The 21,429-nt window shown below is 42.5% G+C and overlaps 2 protein-coding genes across 2 annotated transcripts in view; both read right to left on the bottom strand.

Annotated features, from left to right (window-relative positions):
* Positions 1-5,275, bottom strand: part of Ttc36 (tetratricopeptide repeat domain 36) — a 10,457-nt gene extending 5,182 nt beyond the window's left edge. Inside the window, exons 1-2 of the mRNA XM_033763948.1 lie at positions 5,066-5,275; positions 3,894-4,082 (exon numbers count right to left, since the gene is read on the bottom strand). Of these exons, the coding sequence (XP_033619839.1) occupies positions 3,894-4,082; positions 5,066-5,180 (304 nt within the window). The 5' untranslated portion in view covers positions 5,181-5,275. The remainder of the gene's footprint in view (positions 1-3,893; positions 4,083-5,065) is intronic.
* Positions 5,276-7,733: 2,458 nt separating this feature from the next.
* Positions 7,734-21,429, bottom strand: part of Kmt2a (lysine methyltransferase 2A) — a gene marked incomplete at its 5' end in the record, with an annotated part of 89,212 nt that continues 75,516 nt past the window's right edge. Inside the window, 7 exons of the mRNA XM_010629473.1 lie at positions 7,734-10,666; positions 11,277-11,406; positions 11,871-11,954; positions 12,694-12,801; positions 12,967-13,141; positions 19,302-19,376; positions 20,904-21,074. Of these exons, the coding sequence (XP_010627775.1) occupies positions 10,391-10,666; positions 11,277-11,406; positions 11,871-11,954; positions 12,694-12,801; positions 12,967-13,141; positions 19,302-19,376; positions 20,904-21,074 (1,019 nt within the window). The remainder of the gene's footprint in view (positions 10,667-11,276; positions 11,407-11,870; positions 11,955-12,693; positions 12,802-12,966; positions 13,142-19,301; positions 19,377-20,903; positions 21,075-21,429) is intronic.

Here is a 21,429-nt window from a genome sequence, read left to right as displayed (position 1 = left end):
CAGTGTTTAGCTCTGAGGGACATCCCCTTAGTGTGGCAGGATTGCACTGCAGACAGGATCTGTCTAAATTTAGCTCTGGCTTCTTTTTCATTCATTTTCCCATGGGTAACCAAACACTCTTACATTTTACCTTTTTTTTTTTTTTTTGAGACAGGTTCTCACTATGTAGTTAACCAAAATCTTGATGATACCCTCATCTAACTATCTCTCAGTGTTTAGGTCTCTGAGGGACATCCCCTTAGTGTGGCAGGATTGCACTGCAGACAGGATCTGTCTAAATTTAGCTCTGGCTTCTTTTTCATTCATTTTCCCATGGGTAACCAAACACTCTTACATTTTACCTTTTTTTTTCTTTTTTTTTTTGCATATCTCATTAAATAGAATGTTTTTGTTCCGTTTCATTGAGTTCATAAAACTGTATTATGTTTGGATAATTTAAATCTTGATTATTCGTACTTCTCTGAGTAAATTCTGGAGTGTTAATGGAGCCATCAGGGTTTTGTCAGTTAATTTTATGGCAACCTCAGTACCAGTGATTACATGTCTGGCTAATTTGTCTTTTGTTGTTTTTGTGTTTTGTTTTTTGGTACCAGGGATCAAACTCAGGACCTTGCACTTGGTGAGGCAGGCAGTGGCACCACTGAGCTAAATTCCTGGCCCTAATTTGTCTTTTTTTTTGGTACTGGGGATCGAACTCAGGTCTTTGTGCTTTTGAGGCAGTCACCAGAACCACTGAACTAAATCCCCAGCCCCGCTAATTTGTCTTTTGTATAGTTCTCCTTGTGGATTGTTTTCAATAGTCTGTATTTTTCTATTTGAGTTTCTTCTTCCATACAGGAAGCTATTGAGTTTATATTTTGCACTCCAGAGTGCCCTGTTGGGGAGGTGACTTCTTGTAGTTGGTCTCTAAGTGAGGAGTGGAATGTATCTGTCATTTTCTTGCCATTATTTCATTGTCTAGATAGCAGTTTTCTTTGGATGTTTTAAGAGAATAAAGATGAACATCTAAATCTATGCTAAGTAGCAAAATTAATTAATGTTTTCTGATTCTATAACACTCAGGTGACAGTTGGCCCTCCCAGCCTTCTAATAAGCCTAAGGCCTGATCCTACTTCTATTTCTCATTTATGGTTTGAATCTTACAAGCTTTCTTATGCGTGCTACTTACACTTCTTAAGTTATGGCGCTGGCTGAGGGTTGAACTTTTCCTCACTATACATCCTGTCCCTTTTGTCTTCCTTCTTGCCAGCCCTAATAGCTTGACTATCCCACAGGCTCTCCAGTCAACTGTCACTCAAATAATAAATAACTCAAGCACCTTTGCTGGCCATGCCTACAAACTCCAGGTAGTTTTCAGGACTGGTATTTGTAGGGGAGGCCAGTGGCTGGGTCCAACTAGCTAGCTTCACATATTACACTGTCCAGGCCACCTCTTACCACTGTAACTTTGATAATTATTTGTTAATCCCGCCTGTATACAGGGCCTATTTATAACCAAACTACTCTCCAAACTTTAGGTCCTCTGCATAGTTTCACTTCCTTGGTCTAAATCAAGTGGCTACACCCCCGGAAGCTATTTCCCCTTCTAAATGTGACAAATACCAATCCTCATCTTCTATACCACTCTACCCCCTAACGATACCCAAAATCTAACCAACAAGGATATGGCTACCTGCTTTCTGAACTTTCCACCCTACCTCCACACAGACCACCCCACTTCCTTATTCTGGGAGTGTTGGCCAAGGTTGTACTAACCCCAGCCTGTTCCTTTCCCTTTCTGGACAACATTGTAAGCAAAGGACAAAATTATACTCTTGTGGACTGGGGATTTAGCTCAGTGCCACTGCCTGCCTCATAAGTTCAAGGTCCTGAGTTTGATCCCTGGAACAACAACAAAAAATAATGGAAAACCAAATAATTAGTTCTAAGGCTTCAAAATTACACTTATAAATTCATTTTTCCAAAAGTTTAACAAATTTGACGATGATTTTTTTCTTCAGTGCTACTGTGGTTCTCACAGTTTTCCTCTTAGCTTTATTGCTGGTATCACTCTTTGGAGCCATGGTTACGATATTTTGGGGTGTGTGTGTGTGCGTGTTTTGGTACTGGGGATCGAACTTGAATCCTTGCTCTTGCAAGGCAGGTGCTGGAAACACTGAGCTAAATCCCTGGCCCTGGGCCTCAGATATTTGAACTCAGAAACCCAAGCAGCCAGCTAGTCTTCTAGGACATCAACCAGTTGCATTCTTTGGGGTTCTGCTTCACTTCACATTCTCTAGCCCTCTAAAGGGCCTGCCAGGTCCTTTGGGGGAACTCTAGAACTATCCAGGGGCAAGGCAGAGCCTCCCTCTCCTGTGTCTGTGACCCACTTTGCTCCCCACCCTACCCAGACTGCAAAGATGCTCTGATTACAGTGTACCTCAGTTTTCCTCAGTGGGGCAGATCTAGGCTAGTCAAAGCCTTTCCGGGTGGAATGATCTCTGCCACTCTCTGGGATTTAGCTTGTAGGTTGTCTTTAGCAGGACAGGGCAAACAAACCTAGAAAAGGCACCGGTGTGTGTGTGTCTCTCTCTTTTGTTTCTAGAATAGAGTCCAGATTCTCTAGCCTAGGATTCCCGTTCCTAGGAGCCTGCATGAGTCCTAACAATCAGTATTCCCTGCTGGGCTTCCAAGGTTTACACCTACACAGAAGTCTGGCTTTGTCCCCAGAACCGCTTCTTCTGTCCCATTTTGCCCACTCCAGCCAGAGTAAGCCGAATGCAGTTAGAGCCAGTCACTTTCCCTTAAAACCTTTGAATGACTCCCCCACCCCTATATTTTCAAGAGTCCATTCACCACCTGGCACTCCAAGGTTCTCCCCATCTGGTCCCTGCCCGGTCCTGCAGGCTCAGCTCTCACAGGCCTCCTGCTCCAAGCAGCCTGGAGATCTGAAGTTCTCCGACCTATACATGGCTTCTGGGTACGTGCACACTCTCCCTTCTCCCACTGCCACTCACTGGCTCAGCTAACTCATACTCATCCTTTGAAACTTGCTCTTCACTAACGGTTCCCAGGCCACCACCTCTTACATGTACTATGTTGGTAACCTAATGTGATCGCTCTGCCCCCTATATCCTGAGCCCCCTGAGGAGCAGTTATCACATGGGGTTTAAAGCCCCTACCACCTTGTTCAAATCCCAGCTCTGACACTGCCCTCCTGGAGGATAGTGGGCAAGTCACTTAGCCTATCCATTCTTGTTTCTTCATCTTTTAAAAAAATTTTTTTGGGACACCAGGAATCGAACTCAGGACCTTGTGCTTGCCAGGCAGGCACTGTACTGCTGAGCTACATCCCTGGCCCCAGTTTCTTCATCTTTGAAACGGGGATAGCCTGGTGTGGTGGTGCACACCTATAGGAGGCTGAGGCAGGAGGACTGTCGTCAGTTTCAGGCTAGCCGGGGATACATAGTGAGTTCAGGTCAGCCTAAACTACACAGTCAGACCCTGTCTCAAAAAAACAATGAAACAAAACAAAAAAAGAGGTAATAACAAGAGTACACAGCTTCTCAAGGGTTACTGTGAGACTGAGTTACTACAGTCTATGTGTAAAGTGTATCATACTTGGCATGTAGTAAGTACTATATAAACATTAGCTATAGTGAATCTTTTTATCTTTGTACCCTTGGTACTTTGTGTCCCTACTACTGCCACATAGTAGGTTCTCATGAACTGTACTTTCAATAAATGAATGGAATGCAAGCTCTTCTTTCACCATAGTCCCATGAGATTAGCAGGTCCTATACCGTATTTCAGACTTTTAGGTACAAACATGGGCTCCAGAGGGGTTTAGTGGTTCTCTGTCCCGTTACCACCTTATTTCTGTGCCATCTGTGGAGGCTCCTACCTCCCCTCACCTGCCACATCCCCCTGGAGCCGCCGGGCCTGGGCCCTGTTGTTGTAGGCTGAAGCTCTCTCCGGAAGCAGGCAGATGGCTTGGCCAAACCTTTCCAGGGCTGAGCTGAGGTCCCCAGCCTCTGCTGCCATCACCCCCTGCAGCTCCAGGGCCTTGGACTGCTCCAGTTGTGCTTGAGGGAAAACTGCATCTGTGCCAGGGAAGAAGGCAAGTGGGGACACGTGCGTAGTTGAGCAAGAGCTCCAGACCCAATCCAGACCTGATGGGTGGGAGTCTCAGCAGGGCAAAGTTCCCAAACTTGGGAGAGGAGGGGCTGAGATCACAAAGGCTGGCAGCTAGCACTTGAGACGAATGGAAAAGGGTAGGGTCCCTGAATGGCTCCCCAAGTCCATGAGTATGAACCCCCAACTCCTTAAGGCACGGGCCAATAAATTGCCCAATTTCACACAGTGCTAAGTTGCAGAGCTGGGATGTGAACACTGACCTTTTTGGCTTTTTATCTTGTTCTCTTCCTCTACCACATTGCCTCCTACCTAAAGGCCATCATGACATCCCAGGATGTAAAAATCACTCCATTGTGTAATTCGGCTTCTTAGTTTGAAGTTTTAGTAAGTAAAGCTAAGGCTTCATTGTCTAAAACAAAGACATAAGCACTTTTTCTTGGTGCTGGGGATCAAACTCGGGTCCTCTAGCTTGCAAGGCAAGTGGCGGCACCACTGAGCTAAATCCCCGGCCAAGCACTTCTTCATTAGGGGCCAATGAAACATGCACTTGTTCTGTGGAAGACTTAAGTTTAGCACCTGGCTTGTGATACTGTTTAACAAGTGCTAACTCTGCTTGCTATATATATATTGGAACCGTTCAACTACTTTGGCCTTCCATTCTGTGGGTGTGACACTGCCTGTTTGACAAGATTTGGGAGTTTAATACCACCCGCCCAGTTAAGCTTGGATCACGGAGGGACGTGTAAGTTTAGAGGGGTGAGAGATAACCCCTGGCTTACTCCTCTGGGTAGAATGTCTCTTGCTAAATCCCTCTCCCTACACCAAAGACCATCCAACCTCTGACTCCAATCTCCATCATCAATCCAAGGGTGGTGGAACCAGGGACCCTATCACATCACCTCTTTGCAGTCAGCCTGTGAAGAGCTACATTACATGGTCAAATGCTCACCCTCATCTTCATCCTGCTCTGCTTCTTCTCCCAGGTCCACCCCAAGGACATCTCCAAATGGGGTGCTGGGGTTGAAGATAGCTTGCAATACGGCCTGATCATTTGGGGTTCCCATGGTGTCCAACTCCAAAGTCCCAAAAGGTGCCTCAGGGGCAGAGGTTGGAAGGACTGGGGCAGAGCCTCTATAGGCAGTGGTTGTAAAAGGGGGAGGTTCTGTTTGGGGACCACCTCTAGGAGGAGCAGTGACTCCCAATCCTCGGCTTTTGAGCAAGTTCAACCCCATGCCCTGAGGTTAGTGACTCAGTTTGGCAGATTATTTACAGTGATTTGTCAACTGAAACCTGGCCCTCAGCACAGAATACACAAATCCCAAATCACATTTCAGCCTTAAGGTGGAATGGAGCAAAGAGCAGGTGGTGAAATGCTTTCAATTTACTGTTCAGTTTAGGAGAAAAGTATTAATGGCTTCTTGCGCGAACAAAGGGGGTAATATGTACATGCTTCAGGGTCCTCTTGACCTTTTCCCTCATATCCTGAATCCAATAGGTCCAGAGCATACACCACTGCTGCAGGAAGGAGGAAAACCCAGTCAAGGGCCCAGTTTGGGTGGGGCCTGTCCCTGGTTATTGCAGAATGCTTTAGCAATTCCATCTTCAAAGAAAGCACTGTAGAGGGTACTTTGTAAAAAGGTCATAGGCTGCAGATTCCCCCAAGTTCTCCAACCCTGCCAAGGCCAAAAAGGAAGCTCACCCATATGCAGCAATAAACTTGACATGTTTATTAATTAAACTATCACTTAAATAAAAAAAAGTGCATAGAAAATAAACATGTTTAAAAACTCCTTTTTTTTTTTACAACTATGTACACTTTTTACTTTTACATTCAGTCTTTCGTAGAGAGCTTTCAGCATTATTATTTTTTTTTGAACTATTAAAGTATTTTCCTTCATCCCTGTCACAGGGAGTTAACACTGATGGACTTTAGACACATTTTCCTTTTTTTTTTTTCTCTTTTTCTCTAACCAGAAGCTTGGAAGAACACAAGGAAAAAAACCCCACAAAAATAAAAGATCCGTTATACATGATAAAGTTGTCAAGAAATGTCTTATTTCTAGAAAAGAAGCTTGTCATCTGTTGAGCTCTTGAAACAATTATTCAACTACCTGTATTTACTAGAGAGACTGTTAAAAGTTCAATAAAAGAAACACCACAAGTCTATTTTCTTGGTTGAAAGACAGAACTAGAGTACCTCGGAACAAGATACCAGGAAAGCACAGAACACAATTTCCCCCTAAATGCAGGTGGTAACCCCAACATTCATAACCAAAAATAGAGAAACAAGGAGTACAGGTACTGACTGGCAACATTCATGGCAGGAAAAAATCCAGGTGACACCATTTCTGCATTTTGCTCTGATCCTAGGAATGGCCTGTTTTGCCATTCCTTTGTAGTTTGGGCTTCCCCATTTGGGAATCAGAGGAACACGAGCCTGACATTTTCCTGCCAATTCTAGCAACTGTAACACAATCCTTATCTATAGTGTTAAGAGAATTAAAAGCCATGGACTGAACTAGGCTTTGTTACATGGTGCATTACTATATTAGTTCCTATATATATATCATATTTATATTTACTTGAAAACCAAAACACAAACGTTTCAAATTTTCAGAGTGTGAGACTTGACTGGTATTCATGATTCAGCACAAAACCATCTGCTCAATAACCTTGTATTGCTTTAAAATGAAGGAAATGAAACAAAATTACACCCAGCCCTTTGCAATGACCCGCTTTTCCTTAAGAAAAACAAAAACAAAAACTTAATTTCTATGAAAAAGAATCCCAAATCAAATTCCTAAAAGTTAACAACTGACAAGGTTTTGACCTTTAGTATTTTCAGATATTTGATTGAACAAGTCAGTCCGTGAGAAAGATACATTCATTAAAATATTTTTTTTTTTTTGTATGTGTATTTTTTTAAATTTTTTGTTTTTTTACATCAAGGATGCTGCATGGCGCTCACTGCATTGGCTGAGGGGTGGACAGAGGTAAGCAGGATGGCAGGCTGGGTCCTAGCAAAGGAGTCTGGCTGTGAACTTATAGCTGCCAAGGCTTCCCCCTTAAATCTTGCTATTGGTCTAAAAGTGGAAGGGCTGTGCTGGATGTAAGGGCAGCAATGAAGGAGCCAGCGGACGAGTTCCGGCCAAAGGGTCAGTGCCATGCAGCTCTTCTGGTCACACAGTTGTCACTGGCCACCAGGAAATGCAGCCACAACAGGTTCTAGCAGCAAGGCGGTAAGTGAGCTGGCTCTCACTGAGAGCTGACCAAGTTTGCAGCTGTCACTCCTTAGGGATTGGGGATGCCCCTTGGGGGATTCTTGGAAACGACCCACTACAGTTCCTCAATCTGCACTTTTGTGCAGAACGTCTCTTGGTCACTTCAAATCACTCAGACATGTTTTGGAGATAGCCATGCCATTTTTGCCTTCTTTCCCTCTCGTAGGGAAACCTTAGCTTATCCCCCAAGTTGCTGGCAGGTATGCTGACATTTTGGCAATGGACTCAAGGCTGAGCTGTAAGAGGGGTTTCTCATTCTGTGGCTGACAGTGAGGGGTGAAAAGGCAAGGCAAACCATCTGCAGCTGGCAGGAGAAGGAAAGTTGTGGGCTTATAGAAAGAGAATGAGGAGGGGGCTCACAGTACAGCTTGGCCTAGCAGGGCAGGAACTAGGTCTGTTTAGCTGAGTTTCCCCCACCCTCTGACTGGCCTCTGGGTCTTTCTCAAGGTGAATTCAGGACCCATCAGTGCATTAATCATTTCAGTAACAAATGCAGCTTAAGTTTTTCTCTTTAAAAAAAAATAGGATTACAAGGATTTACAAAAAAACCTCACACAGTGCAATAATAAAGGAAACCAGACACTAGTGGAACCCTCGGGCCACTGCATCTTATTCATGGGCAAAAGGAGGAAGGGAGGTGAGGTCTGGGTAGAGTGCTTTCCCCAGTCCCCTGCTGGCACTTCTCCATGATGACAAGGAAGTCTCTGCCATCCTGGCCACAGTGCTGGGCTCCCTACATGACAGTGGAAACAGTGACAATGTTCCAGCAAAGCCACCAGACAGTTCTTAAGGTCACGGGAGATAAGGGAGCCCAGGATGGAAGGCACAGCAGAGCCGTGAGTCCTGGGGCAGAGTGCTGGGCTGAGTTGTATTGCTTTGCTAGACTTCCAGAAGAACGGGCTTCTTGTGGTGAGAAAAGGGTGCCCCGTCCTCTACTTGGACGACACTACTCTGAAACCTTGTGGCAGGAGCAGAGGAAAATCTGCTTTATCGTGAGTGGTCAGACTGTGCTTCAGTTTCAACGGGTTGCCCTGAAAAAGGGCATGAGGGGATCAGTGGGTTCTTTGCAGGCATGAGGAGCTGATGGGCAGAGGAAAAGGAGGTGACCTCTGAGGCAGATGGTGATGGAAAAGGTCAAATTGTCATTCAACTTGTTGGCTGCGGACTCTCTGAAGTAGGGAAGATGAAGGCAATGTAAGAGTGCTGTTTGTCTCTGGAGCTAGTGCCAGATGGAGGTCAGTGTGGGAAAGGAAGGAAAGAAACACTTGTGTCAAGGACTTCTGCAGGCTTCTGAGGAACTGCAATAGAGAAGGAGGAGAGTGGCCTAATGGAGTCAGGGCAACCTTCCCTCTCCATTATTGTCTGAGAGCAGAGCCAGGGGACATTTATGTCAACAGGGCACAAACAAGCTACACATGAAACAACAAAATGTACGCCTTCCAGGGGGAAGTTGGGCAGGAAAAACCAGACTTTGTGTGTACAGCTGAGTATTTTCTCTAACTTCATCCTATGAAAATAAAAAATTATTAAAAACCGATCTTCTCTTAAATTAGGATAATACCGCAGTTTAAAAAATAGCCTTGTCATAAGTGCTTCTCCCTATGAAGTGCTTCTCATAGAAAAATATACAAAATATATTTACATTTATAAAACCTTAAATAGTAAACTGTAAACAGAACAGAGTAAAATCCAATGACTTAATTTAACAGGTTAAATGACTTAATTTAACACTGTCTTGGGGGAAGGAAGAGAAGAAACATTTGATGCTGTTTTGACCACATCCTAAGGAGTAATCAAGGCAGTAGTGTCATTTAATTTACTTCATCTGTGGACTGAATGTAGGTGGCAGAGGTCCCTCAATACAAGGTGGTCTAGTCCCCAAGTTTTGGGCCTTAAAATTGATTAGTGTTCTGCCTTCAACTGGACACTGACCATTCAAAAAGTAAGTCTTACCAAGGGAAAAAGAAAGTAACATGTCTTAGCAATGGGCCCCAGGGGTCATCCTGGTTGTGATACTCTGGTTGTTGCATGATTTAATCTTTAGTCTCTTCTAAAAAATCACGTTACATATATTTCTTATAAAACTTTCAGTGGAGCTTTAGGAAAACTTCTCCAAATTCTGTCTGGTTATGGCCAATGGCTCCTGTCCACTTCCCCACCTGGAGTGCTTACAGGGCAGGAATGTGCTAGAGGCACGTCCTATGCCCACCAGGGCATGTCCTTGAGCAGGGAGCCAGTCTTTCCCACCACCCAAAAAGAAGAATGGGAAAGCAGTGGGATGAAGAACAGGGGGAAAAGAAGAAGGTGGAGTGAAGAGAAGGGATGGGAGAGGGAAGCCGCTCCTTTTGTCAAGAAAGGTTACTTGGCTGAGATAAGGCTCATGGACTACCACTCATACTTAAAAGCCCACAGGCTCAAGGTTTGGTAAATACTTGGCACAACCCCAAGACAGCCTTTGACACCAGAGGTGCTAGGAATCCTGTCTTCCAACTGGAAGTGAACGCTCCAGGGGAGGATAATAGGGAAAACCACCATCTTGTTTGGTCAACAGATGGCCACAGGTGGAGCCTGGCTGTAAATGGCCAGGTATCCGACCAGCCCTGTATCTGGGGTTTTGCTTGACCCCTCATTTATAGTGCTTGGGAAAAGGCCAAGGTGAGGAGGACACTGCTCTCTGCAGAGATGCTCAGCCCCCATCTCCCACCATAAACAACCTTTATAGGTTCCTTCCAGGGGGATCTCCCAGGGACCCCATTTCCACTTGTTAACAGCAATCAGAGGGGCCCCACGTGAGAGCCAGTCATTCTTCATGACCTCGTATCTCTCCAGGACTAGGATCACATGTATGAGAATGTGAGACATAGGGTGCTCAGCCATCACGGAGGCCCCTCAGCTGTGCCTGTTTGATCCTGGAGCCTCTCAAGGCTAGAAAAGTCCTTCAGAATTGCTTTGGCTGGCCCCGGGTCCTAGCACGGAGCAGGAGAAGAGCAGCTTCAGTTCAGGAACTTCCGGCATTTCTTGGCGCCACAGTTGCAGGGCAGCTTGTTGCTGGCATCCTCGATAGGGAACTTATAGTCGTAGGTGAGCTCCTCTCCTCGGTATATCTTGCGCATAGCAAAGATGACAATGTGCTTCTGCCCATCAATATTGATGACCCGAGAATAGCAGTTAGGCTCACAGGAGTGATTGATGAAGCGCGCAGCATTTCCATGCATGGTAGCATCTACTACTTCTGAGTCATCAATTCGGAACATATAGCAACCAATACCCTTTTCAGGAAGGACAAAGAACTTGTTATTTCACTGGTTTGCTTTGGTGCTGAAGATGACATTCAAATCTTCACATATGTGAACGAGGCAAGTGCTCTATCACTGAGTTACCCCCAGCCATGAACCCGTAAGCTTTTTTTTAGCTCAGGCTGAAGTGTATTTCCCAGCCTTCTGCTACTTACAGCACTGATGAACAGTTTCCTCTAGTAAAATGTTCAGGTTTCTCCTAGGACTTACCTTTTGATATGCTTCCAAGAAGAGATCTAGGTTGGAGGTACTAGACTAGCACATAGACAACTAAGTTATAGGTTTCCCTTTCCTGCAGAGACTTTAAGAAACCTATTTGGCTATGTGCTTTGAATCCTGGGATCCACTAAGACAAATATTCAAAAAGTATCCTTGTGTACTAAACTTCTGAGTGGATTCTGAACTTTAGCAGTGGCCCATCCAAAGTTTCAGATATAATTTAAAAAAAAAGTCTTTGTGGGTTTGATCCCTAGAATAAAATAAAACAAACACTCTCCCAACCCCCACAGTGCTTTGAATGGATAGCACGATATTTGTTTCAGGACCATGGAAAGAACTGGGAGAGTGAAAGGGTGAGACTCACCTTGCTGTCATAGTACTTCTCACGCTTGTCGGTCTGGATGGAACGGATGACATTGCCAGCATACTCAATCACCATCTCACCTGCGTCGATGTTCCTCTTACAGAAAAGCCCCCGACCGTGAATGGGAGACCTAGGACATAAAGGTGGAAAGGACATCAAGCACAGATCTTCAAGACCGTGTCAATACATAAAGAAAGTAATGAATTCTCCAGGTCTGTTAGTTCCCAGGAAACAGACACTTGAGAGAAAGAAAAAGTGTGGATTCACTTGATTTGTGTTGACAAATGGTCAGAGTAAGATGTATCGTCTTTCTTTTCTCCCAGTGCTGTGGAGCGAACCAAGGGCCTCATGCATGTTAGGCAAGTGCTCTACTAATGACCTACACTCAATCTTAGAATGAACAGTATTGTACTGTGCACTCTGTTAAACTCCTGTTTCACATAAGGAGTTGCAGGACCCTAGTATTTCAGGATCGATTAATACTTATAAAAAACCTCACGGACTCAATGAGGGAGGTCACTCCAACATTTGGTCCACTGTATTTTGGTAAAGTTGTTAAGTTTTCTGTAATTCTTTCCAGAATTTTAGCCATACCTGTAGACACCAACCGCCTCCTTAGAAGTCTTTTTCAAATGCCGGAAACGCATGGGCATTGGCAGATCCATGCTAGTTGCCCTCCTAAGAGACAAGGCATATTATTAATGAATTCTCTCAAGAAATTCTATTTTGAGTCTTGAATTGAAGGTTCCTAGAGAATAGGACTTGTTGTTCAATGTCAAGCACAGCCAAGTGCCTTATAAAATGAGGACCATTTGAAATATAGACAGTACTTTCTGACTGTGCTAATTATGATACTATAGCCAAAGCTGACACAGACTATGGTTAGATAAAATAGCTATCTTACAGTTATTCTCATTTCTTCTCTCTAGTTATTTTCTTTTTTTGAGACAGGGTCTCACTATATAGTTGAGACTGACCTAGAATTCACTGTGTAGCCTAGGCTAGTCTTGAACTCACAGAGATCCTCCTGCCTCAGCTTCCCGAGTGCTGGGATACAGGCATGCACCACCACGCCCGGCTTATTTTCTTATCTTTATCAGTCAGCTAGTGCTACTTCAATGCAAACACTGAATTTCAGTCGTCTCAGATGTTATCCAGGAAACTGTATTCCATGCAAGACTTCATTAGTTTTTTTCCTTTTTTGAGATAGTCTGGCTATGTACTTCAGATTGGTTGTGAACTATTATGTAGCCCAGGCTGGCCTCAAAACTCATGGCAATCCTCCTGTTTCAGCCTCCCTAGAGCTGAGATTATAGGCATGTACCACCATGACTGGCTACAATTACACAGTGTCCTGATGTGCTGGAGAAAAGGGAAAGAAGAGTACTCCTAATAACCCTCCCCTCTCAGGACTCACCGAGCTGACTTCAGCTGAACCTCTTCCTCTTCCTCATCATTGGGGTTATATTCTGGAGGCTGTCGATGTTTAGAAGCCAGAAAGTTAAACATGTCAAACGCTGACTTCCTGGAACCAAAAGATGGAAACAGATTTAGAAAAATGCTTTAATAAAGCAGTATGTAAGACAATAGCATTAATACTGCAAATCTCTAGAGTACATGAGCAAAGAATCGTGGCTTTAGATAATAAAATCGGGACCCCAAACTGCTCACAGAAAAGAATAAAACTTGCCTCAGGTGGACTTCAGCCCTGGCTGAGCCATGGGGGTTCAAGGGGGGTTCATTGGCCTCCTCAGGTTTGTGGAAACGGAATTTGTAATTCCGACAGTGCTTGGCACCAGAGAGTTGCTCAATCAGGAACACAACTGCATCATGAAGAATCCCCAGCATCCTCAAACCGTTAACACCTGTAGGATAAAAGGCACCTGGGTGGTGAGCCCTGTAGCCAATATGAAACTGCATGGTACTATGGAAATTCTTTTGGCTAAGGAGTAACCCTCTGACTATTAGCTGGAATTAGCACTGACCATCAACATAATGCTAGCACAGGTCTATCAATATGGAAAATGTTCATAATACATTGCTAAGTGAAGAAAAAGTACGCCACCAAGGTACAGAGGGTTTCCTATGTGCTGTAACGTACAATGAAATGATACATGTACTATTTCATTTCATTCTCATAAGGACCACCAGAGATGGGAATTACTAGTTTTGTGTGTATGGTGCTGGGGAAATGAGCCCAGGTCCTTGCGTATATCAGTCAAGTGCTCTGACAGTTATAATCCTCAGTTTATCACTAACTTCATTTTAATATGAGCAAACCTAATTTCATAGAATTTAACATACCCAAGACCACATAGCTAGTCTGTCATGGCTTGAATCTGTGTAACGCCAAATGCACTCCCATTTTGGTTGAGAGGAATGGAGCACCTGGTTTCTATAAAAGCTTTTATGATTTTTTTTTTGGGGGGTGGTACCAGGGATCGAACTCAGGCCCTTGCACCTGTGAGGCAGGCACTGGAACCACTGAGCTAAATCCCCAGCCCTGATTTTTTTTTTTTTTTTTGGGGTACTGGTGATCGAATTCAGGACCTTGAGCTTGCAAGGCAGGTGTGGTGTCGTTGAGCTAAATCCCCAGCCACTGTAAGCTCTTATGTACACAGATATAAAGCATTGGCAATAATCTGCTGACACAGAACTCGCTGTGCTCTTTCAGTGACTAATACACTTAACTGTTCCTTTGTTACTGTCTCATGCTATTATAAGCATTTTTTATTGATGAGCAAGATATACCTAGATAAATCTATATCTGTATCTATATCTATATCTATTTTTGAGACAGAGTCTTGCTATGTAATTCAGGCTAGCCTTGAACTCACTATGTACCTACCCTAGGCTGGCCTCAAACTTGTGCCAATCCTCCTGCCTCAGCCTCCCAATGCATTTTTTATTTCATGAAAACATTTATGTAAATCTGTTGGCAGAGATGGTGAAAGATTTTCTACAGCATAACAACTGCCACACTTCTTTCTGACACTAGCAAACAGATGATATTTATACTTTCTATTAAGTAAACAACTTAATTTACAAATACAGTGTCTGCTCAAAAAAATGTATATGTACTTCAGGAAAAAAATAGTGTAATGTATTTTCAACAAGTGTTATCCTCATATAGGGGACACTAGAGGATATTGTATATCACAGAAAACCCACTGCACTGCTGGCCCTTAGAGAAAGAATTGAAAATACATGTGCAGCAATCTCAATGACCAAGATTATCCAAGCAGCAGTCTGCCATACTAATAAATGTGTGGAAACTGATGGCCACCACTTTGAGTACCTCTTATAATTGTAGAGGCCATAGGTAGCACATTGATCTCATGATGTCTCAGTAAATTTAGTATTAAAATATTTACACAAGTTTTCTTTTCCTGAAGTGTGTGTACATTTTTTGGTGGACTCTGTATTTTGGTGGTGTTAATAATACCAAATAATGGTTATCTACTGTGGACAAGCTATAACAAATGTTATTGTCTGTATTTACTATATTATATTTTTCAATCATTAGTTTAGACTCCTACTTTTTGTGGTTGTGTTATTTTGTTTTTTTGAGACAGGGTCTCACTATATAGTTCAGCCTGGCCTCAAAAGCACAGCAATCCTCCTGTCTCAGCTCCTGAGTGCTGGGATTAGAGGTGTGCACCATCATGTCCAATTTCAATTCCTACTTATTAAAAAAAGAGTTAACTGTAAACCAGACGCAAGTCCTCCAAAGGTTATTCTAGAAAAAGGAATTACCGTTAGACATGAGGGGACAAGGTAGGAAGGAGGAAGACAGGGGAGTGACTATCCTGACCCTGTGCTGGTCTATGTGTGTGTTTAAGGGGCTGGAGATTTAGCTCAGTCTCTGCAAGCTCAAAGTCCTGAGTTCAATCCCTGGTACAAAAAAAAAAAAAAAAAGTTAAAACAAATTTTTCTTGTAGTACCAGGGATTGAACCCAGGGCCTTCACACTACCCTTTTCCCCAGTCCTTTTTTTTAAAAAAATTTTATTTATTTATTTTTTGGGTGCTGGGGATTGAGCTTAGTGACCTTGCACTTGCGAGGCAGGTGGTAGAACTACTGAGCTAACTGAGCTAAATCCCTAGCCTGGTCTCTCTCTCTTTTTTTTTTGGTAGTGGGGACTGAACTCGGGTCCTTGTGCTTGCAAGGCAGGCCACCGAACCGCTGAGCTAAATCCCCGGCCCCTAGCCTGGTCTCTTTTTATTTTGAAACAAATAATTTGCCCAGGTGGGGCTCAAATTTACAATTCTACTGCCTCAGGATCCCACCAGAGTGCTGGGATTTGACCATCCTGACCAGCTAAAAAATTAAATATTTAGAAATAGAAAAAAGCTTAAAGAAGGATAGAAAGAAAATATTTTTTTGGCAGGTGTACAGTGGGTTTGTACTTTAAGTTTAAAAAGTCAAAAAGCCCAAGTGTAGTGGTTCATGCCAATAATCCTAGCACTCTGGGAGGCTGAGGCAGGAGAACTGTAAATTCAAACTTAGTTTGGGCAACTTAGTAACTTAGTGAGATTCTGTCTCAAAACTAAAACATAAAAGGGTTGGGGAGGTAGCTCAGAGTGAAGGTCCTGGGTTCAAGCCCCAGGAGCCTCCAGTACAGTCAAAAAGTAAAATAAAATAAGAACAAAAATCTTGTAAAGTAAAATAGTTATAGCAAGCAGGAGAGACAGCAGGAAGAAAAGTGATAATTAAATTGAAGTTAATTTATTACAGACGTTTTTCACTTAAATTTTTTATGCCAGGGACTAAAGCATGCTAAGCATGTGCTCTGTCACCAAGTTACACCTCCAGTCCCATAAAATTATTTAAAAATAAATTTAGCGTAGATTAACTGTACAGAATTTATAGTCTCCAATACTATACTGGGCCTTCACATGTACTCACTGCTACTCACCCAACTCCTAGTCCATTTGTACTAAGTGGCCTATACACCTCCGTCATTGTTTATTTTTAAGTGTTTATTATAATCTTTCTATATTTAGGTACACACATATTTCCCACTGTGTTAAAACTGCCTACAGTATGCAAGTAGCACAGAAACATATTGCACAGGTTTGTAGCCTAGGAGCTAGGGGTGTAAGTAGTATCCATTTGTTTCAACTAAAATGCCCCTCCTGCCAGGTGTGGTGATGTGTCTATATTCCAGCACCTCAGAGGCTGAGGTGGGAGGATCGCAAAGAGTCTGAGGCTAGCCCAGGTTCATGGTGAGTTCAAGACCAGCCTAAACTTCATAGTGAGACCTGCATCAAAGAAAGAAAAAAGTAGTAAAATGTCCCTCTGTTCATTTAGACATTGCCAAGACTAAAGGCAATTCTGGAACTGTTGCAGCTATTCGCTACTGGCCTGAAGGTGAAGCTTTACCATGGACAGCAAAGTATAGAAGAGAAAATCTAGATCTTTGATGACATTGCAAATTCAATCACCCCTGACACTTCTCGTACCTCTGGACTTTGTTATGTAAAATGACAAAATAGCCTACTGTTTCAATCACATAAGTAGTTTTTGTAGGCACAGTGGAGAATGGTCCAAAAAGTTATAGAAAGAGGCAACTCTGAGCAGGGCCTTAAAGGATTAACAGAAGAAGTCTGTCTAGAAAACAAGGAAATTTGGAGAGGAGAAAAGATGGAGAGAAGCAGGCCATTTTTGATGAAGAAAACTGTGTATGATACACCAATGTGAGAGCACATGAAATATAAGGAATGACAATTACTTGGGAGCAGAAGTTAAAAATTCAGCTTTCAGCCAGGCGTGGTGGTGCACGCCTGTAATCCCAGCCCTCGGGAGGCTGAGACAGGAGGATCGCTGAGAGTTTGAGACCAGCCTGAGCTACATAGTGAGTTAGTTCCAGGTCAGACTCGACTACATAGTGAGACCCTGTCTCAAAAAAAACAAAACAAATTAGCTTTCTTAGCTCTGAGCTCAGAGGTTCTGATGCACACCTACAGACTGTACTTTAAGACACAGTGGCGGATCTAAAGAGAAAACATGGTACAGCAGCCACAGAACAAAGGACTGTGAGGAGTGAAGAAAGTGGTGAGAACTGAGGCTGAACAGAGAAGTCAGGATGAATTGGACTTTGTCATGTAAAGATCCACACACCTAGGAGAGCAGGGCCCAGCAATTATATCATGAGTGCTGGGCATAGACCAGGTGTTCAATACCTATTTATTGGTAACAGATACTTAATTTAAGGGTTAGAAGATTTTATTCCACAGCTGGTATTCAGGCAACAGTAAGAGGCTTGTTAAGACAACTTTGGTGATGCTTAGGAAATGCTACATGGAGGAGAAATGATGGGTTCAGGTACTAGTTATAACACTTTTTAATAGAACACAGGATACACCTGAGGAAGGAAATGGGGAAGAAAGGGATGTGATTCATTCTTTTGGAGTGGGATCAACAGGAAATGAATGATGAGAGAGAACAAGGAATGTAAAGATTTACTGGAGCTGTTTTGCCTGAGCTCTGCAGCACGGAAGGAAAGCAGTTGGGGCTGACTCAGTGTACAGTGTGAGAACAAACCTAGTGGGTAGAGTGGCGAAACTGAAAGAAGCTGAGAATCTTAATTTTTTCTTAATCTATTTGCCATCTGTTCTTTTAAAATGAAATATACTTGAACTTTTTAAAAATTATAAATCAAAATACATACTTATGGAAATAAAGTGCAACAGTACAGAGAAGTAAAGGAAGATGGCTGTCTTAGTTATGCAGGTCTCATTTCTCGGAAGAAAATACATTCAATAGAAAGTATCTGTAGGGGTTCATGATTATACTAGAAATAGTATTATAACTTGCCTTTTCAATTAGTTTTTTAGACCTCTCTCTAAATCCCTTTCTTGACAAATATTTGGGTTGCTTCCGATTTTTTTGTACTACATGTGATAAACATCCTCATACATTTTTTGGGGGGTACTGGGGATTGAACCCAGGACCTTGTGCTTACAAGGCAGGCAGTGGCTCCTCTGAGCTAAATCTCTGGCCCTACATCCTTACACATTTCAAAGATTTGGTTGAGATTACCTAAAGGATGATTTTCTCTTTTTTCTTTTGATACTGGGGAATCAAATTCAGGTCCATGCACTTGCAAGGCAGGTGGTGAAACTGCTGAGCTAAATCCCTGGCCAGACGATTTCTTAAATATATAACTGTTGAGTGTTACAGCATGTAATTTTTGAAAATTTTGCTACTCTGCTTAATTACCCTCCCAAACAGTTATACTAGTGACTTATACACACCATTAACATAAGAGAGGGCCTGCTCCTTCATCTTTATCTATATTACTTTCAGAGTCTCAATCTTTGTCAAGGTACAAATAACCAATTAAGTTTGTTTTTTGTTTTTTTTTGGCACCAGGGATCAAACTTGGGAACCAATTAAGTTTTAATATGCTTTTTTTTTTTTAGGGCAGAGGCGCTAGGGATTAAATCCATAGCCTTGCATAACACTGAGCTATATTCCAGCCCAGAAACATGAAAGCATTATGTCATGTGAAAGAAGGCTGTCATAAATGTTATGATTCCATTTATATGAAATGCCCAGAATAGGTTAATCCTTAGAGAAAGAAAGGTTTGTGGTTGCCAGGGCTGGTGTTGAGGAATGACTAGTTGAGTATGTGGTTTTCTTCTTTTTTTGAGATAAGGTCTTGCTATGTAGTTCAGACTGGTCTTGAATTTAGTAGTTGAGGCTGATGATCCTCCTGTGTGCTGGGATTATAGGTGTGTGACACCACACTTGGCCTTTTTTTTTTTTTTTTTTCCCCATTATCGGGGATGAACTCAGGATCTTGTGCTTGCAAGGCAGGCAGCGGCACCACTGAGTTAAACCTCTGGCCCCTAGCTGTATGCTTTAAATGAGGGAATTGTATGGTATATGAATTATATCTCAAAGTGAAAAATGTTTTTAAAAGAAAGTTTATTTATTTATGGAATCAATGCTATTACTGAGACTCATGAGTTGCCAGAATATTCTGAGGCAGGAGTAAAATAACAGCTTCTGTCATTACCTGCGAATGAAAGCTGCTTTAGGCGGGCATTTGATCGAGCTTCCTGGACTTTATCTGTCAATGACTTCCAGGCATCTGTGAGGAAAGAAAAGAAAATCACAGGCTGAGGAATATGCCAACATTTCCTAATTCCCTGGTGCAAGGTACTGTGCTCAGGATCTTGGCAGTGACCACAAACACACCCTCTTAGTACAGTGTTTTGTTTTGTTTATACTTTTAATGAGTTCAATGCATAAGAAAGCAGCCATGAAGGTACACTAACCAGCAGTGCTTCTTTCCATCAGGTATCAGTGAGATCAGATTCATACCTTCTGAATCCCCAAAGCAGTCTCATATCTTGATGGAAGGGATGTGAAATAATCAGTACCTGAATGTTTCGTATTAATCCTTTTTCCTACACTCCTATTGACAAGAGTATTACTACCAAAGACTTAAACCAAGACTGTGAGAGATTGAAACCTCTTAGTTGCTTACAATTAAGGGCTGGGACTAGAAAATCTTTACAATTCCCTCTGCCACTTCTTCTTCTTCTTTTTTTTTTTTTAAAAATAGTACTGGGGTTTGAGCTTGGGACCAAGTTGTACTTGCAAGGCAGGTGGTGACATCAATGATCTAAATCCCCAGCCCTACCTTCTAACCTAAGATACTCTATGGTGTCTTACTACCTGCTAGACATTTCTGCTTGGATTTTAACTGATTTATTTAGAGAAAGGGTCCCACTATGTAGTTCTGGCTGGTTTTGAACTATGTAGCCCAGGCTGGCCTCAAACTCACATGGATCCTCCTGCCTCAGCCTCTGAGTGCTGGGATTACAGGTGTGCGCACCATGCCTGGCTTCTACTTGGGTATTTTATTACAGTTCCATCTCATTATTTCTCATTGAGAATTCGTATTTCAAACTAGTTATTTTTTCTTCTCCTTACATTATTTTTTTCCTAGTCATCTAGACCCAAAGCAGTCTTTTTGGGTTTTTTTTCTTGAGACAGGGTTTTGATGTGTTGCCCAGGCTGGTCTTCAACTTTTGGGCTCATGGAATCTTCATGCCTCCTGAGTAGTTAGGACTACAGGCATGCACCACTACGCCCAGCTAAGAGTTATCTGTAACTCTTTCCTCCTACTCCTCATATCAGGCAGTCATCTCTTTCCCTTCCTTCTGATTGACTGATTCATTTGTTCATTCATTTTTTTGAGACAAGATTTCACTATGTTGCCCAGGGGGTTGAAACCTGTGATTCTTCTTGTGATATCCTAGAGTGCTGTGATAACTCACAGGAGCACTACACCATGCCTGGCAATGCATACACAAGGAAGCAGCAGGAGATGAGGCTGGAGAGAGAAGTGGAGCTCTCTCTCATGGTGTATGCAATCTTTTTTTTTTTTTAAGGAGAAGTTTAATCTGGGTTAGTATATCCAATCTTAAAATATAATCTATAACATTCTTCACATAAATTATGGGTATTTCTCCAGGACAAGGAAAATATGTAATACCTACAATGATCCTCCATAACATCTGTCATAAAACTCAATGGTACCAATACACGAGTACAGAGGTAGCTGAAACAGGTCCTCTACTGGAAGATCAAACTAATCTAATCCACTCACCTTCAATACTTTCTGCACAGATCTGAAAGCCATCATCACTTGAAATTTCAAAAACTAGTCCTTTTTTAGGCTTTTTCTCAGCAATGCTTTCCTTCCGCTTTTGTTCTTGTTGGAGCCAAAGCATCAGTGGAGAACTGAAATTACTTTCTTCTTCTTCTACTATCTTAGGTTCTATGAGGGAGAAAATGGAGCCAAAGGAGTTGCAATAACAAATGCTTACTGAATGAGAACATGCAGAGTATGGTACAAGCCTTACAGTGTGCCAGTTAATATTATACTTTCGATTCACAGATAACAAAACTCAGGCTCAAAGAACTGGCTCTTCTTTACAGCTAGGAAATCACTTAAACTGGTATGTATGTGTAGAGATATGTGTATCTGTTCTCTTACATGAAGTTGTGCTATCTCTGTAGTAGTTTCTAGTATGCTAATCTATAATTTTTTTTTTCTTAATTTATTTTTTTTCTAGTACCAGGAATCAAATTCAGAATTTTGCACTTGCCAGGCAGGTACGGTGCCACAGAAC

This window comes from Fukomys damarensis, unplaced genomic scaffold (genome assembly GCF_012274545.1).
Source record: "Fukomys damarensis isolate Sample0158 unplaced genomic scaffold, DMR_v1.0_HiC HiC_scaffold_16, whole genome shotgun sequence".
In the NCBI taxonomy this organism is placed as follows: Eukaryota; Metazoa; Chordata; class Mammalia; order Rodentia; family Bathyergidae; genus Fukomys; species Fukomys damarensis.
This window is presented reverse-complemented; position numbering and strand designations above follow the sequence as displayed.